This window comes from Brassica oleracea, chromosome C1 (assembly GCF_000695525.1).
Source record: "Brassica oleracea var. oleracea cultivar TO1000 chromosome C1, BOL, whole genome shotgun sequence".
NCBI classification, from domain to species: Eukaryota; Viridiplantae; Streptophyta; class Magnoliopsida; order Brassicales; family Brassicaceae; genus Brassica; species Brassica oleracea.
This window is the reverse complement of record NC_027748.1, coordinates 5,692,490-5,693,675: the sequence shown is the minus strand read 5'-3', so window position 1 is coordinate 5,693,675 and position 1,186 is coordinate 5,692,490. Positions and strand designations below refer to the sequence as shown.

At 41.0% G+C, this 1,186-nt stretch overlaps 1 protein-coding gene across 1 annotated transcript; it reads left to right on the top strand.

Annotated features, from left to right (window-relative positions):
• The first annotated feature begins 441 nt into the window (after window positions 1-441).
• On the top strand, window positions 442-1,186 carry LOC106292273 (glycine-rich cell wall structural protein 1). Its single transcript, XM_013727878.1, has one exon. It carries the CDS (start codon window positions 521-523, stop codon window positions 965-967), a length of 447 nt encoding a protein of 148 aa, XP_013583332.1. The 5' UTR covers window positions 442-520; the 3' UTR covers window positions 968-1,186.

Here is a 1,186-nt window from a genome sequence, read left to right as displayed (position 1 = left end):
TCTGCGTACAAGTAATGATGCAAAAGTACATTGGTATATCAATATAAACAAATGCGAGCTAGGAAAAATACTGGTGGTAAAATCCTAGTAGTGCCCATATATATGACCTAACTCTAGATTTTGAAACAAAGGAAAACCAATACGAATTTCTATAACTTATAACTTAGTTACTTTTTCTAAATAACTTTGTACCATATATATCTGCTCCACTTGAAAAAAAAAAAATCTGCTCCGTTTGTCGATTATAAGTTATAACTTATAACCCTAATTACAAATTGTATAGATACATATATAGAGTAGTAGAAAGTAACTGTAGACGTGGAGGGATCTGCATCGAACAGATAAGAGATGAGATGGTCCAACATTCATTTACAACTTATCTCCATGTGTCATTCCATAGCCCTAGTTTTAACCGTTCATTCTCCTATATAAACCTCCCAATGTATCATGCATTCTTCACTACATACTCTCTACTTACAAAACACACAATAAAGTTAAGTAACAAAAAGATTAACAAGAGATGGCAATAAAGTGTTTAGCCATTTTCCTCGTTGCTCTCACTGTGGCTCAGTCCGTCACTGCCACAAGACCGGCCCCAAGACCGTCCCCGGCCAAGAATGTCGGAGCTGGCCTTGACGACCAGAAGAACTTTGTTGCGTTTGCTGGGATCGGTGGAGCTGCTGGAGTTGGTGGTGTCGGAGCAGGTCTTGGTGGTGTAGCCGGTGGAGTCGGTGGTGTCGCCGGAGTTTTGCCTGTAGGCGGAGTAGGAGGAGGAATTGGTGGTTTAGGAGGTGTAGGTGGTCTCGGCGGTGGTTCAGGTCTCGGTGGTGGAATAGGTGGAATTGGTGGTGGTTCAGGTCTTGGTGGTGGTGTAGGTGGACTCGGCGGTGTAGGCGGTCTAGGCGGAGTTGGTGGCTTGGGAGGAATTGGCGGTGGAAGCGATTGCGGTGGTCTCACTCACCCTTGATGATAAAAGCGTTTTTTTTTTCTTCTCTCTATGTAAACAAAATTAGATCGATTGAAGGGTTCACAATTATTAATATTTGTATCAGTTTTATCATGTTGTAAGTTTTCCCCCGGATGTTATGTTTATGTCTTTGTATAATTTATATATATGTTTACTTTTCATGCTGTTTGTTATGTTGTGAGAAACCTTGCTATCAATAAATAGAGTGCTTTTGTTGTA

Excerpts from the sequence above, each read along its gene's own strand:
- LOC106292273 (XM_013727878.1), top strand. The coding sequence starts at position 521 with ATGGCAATAAAGTGTTTAGCCATTTTCCTCGTTGCTCTCACTGTGGCT.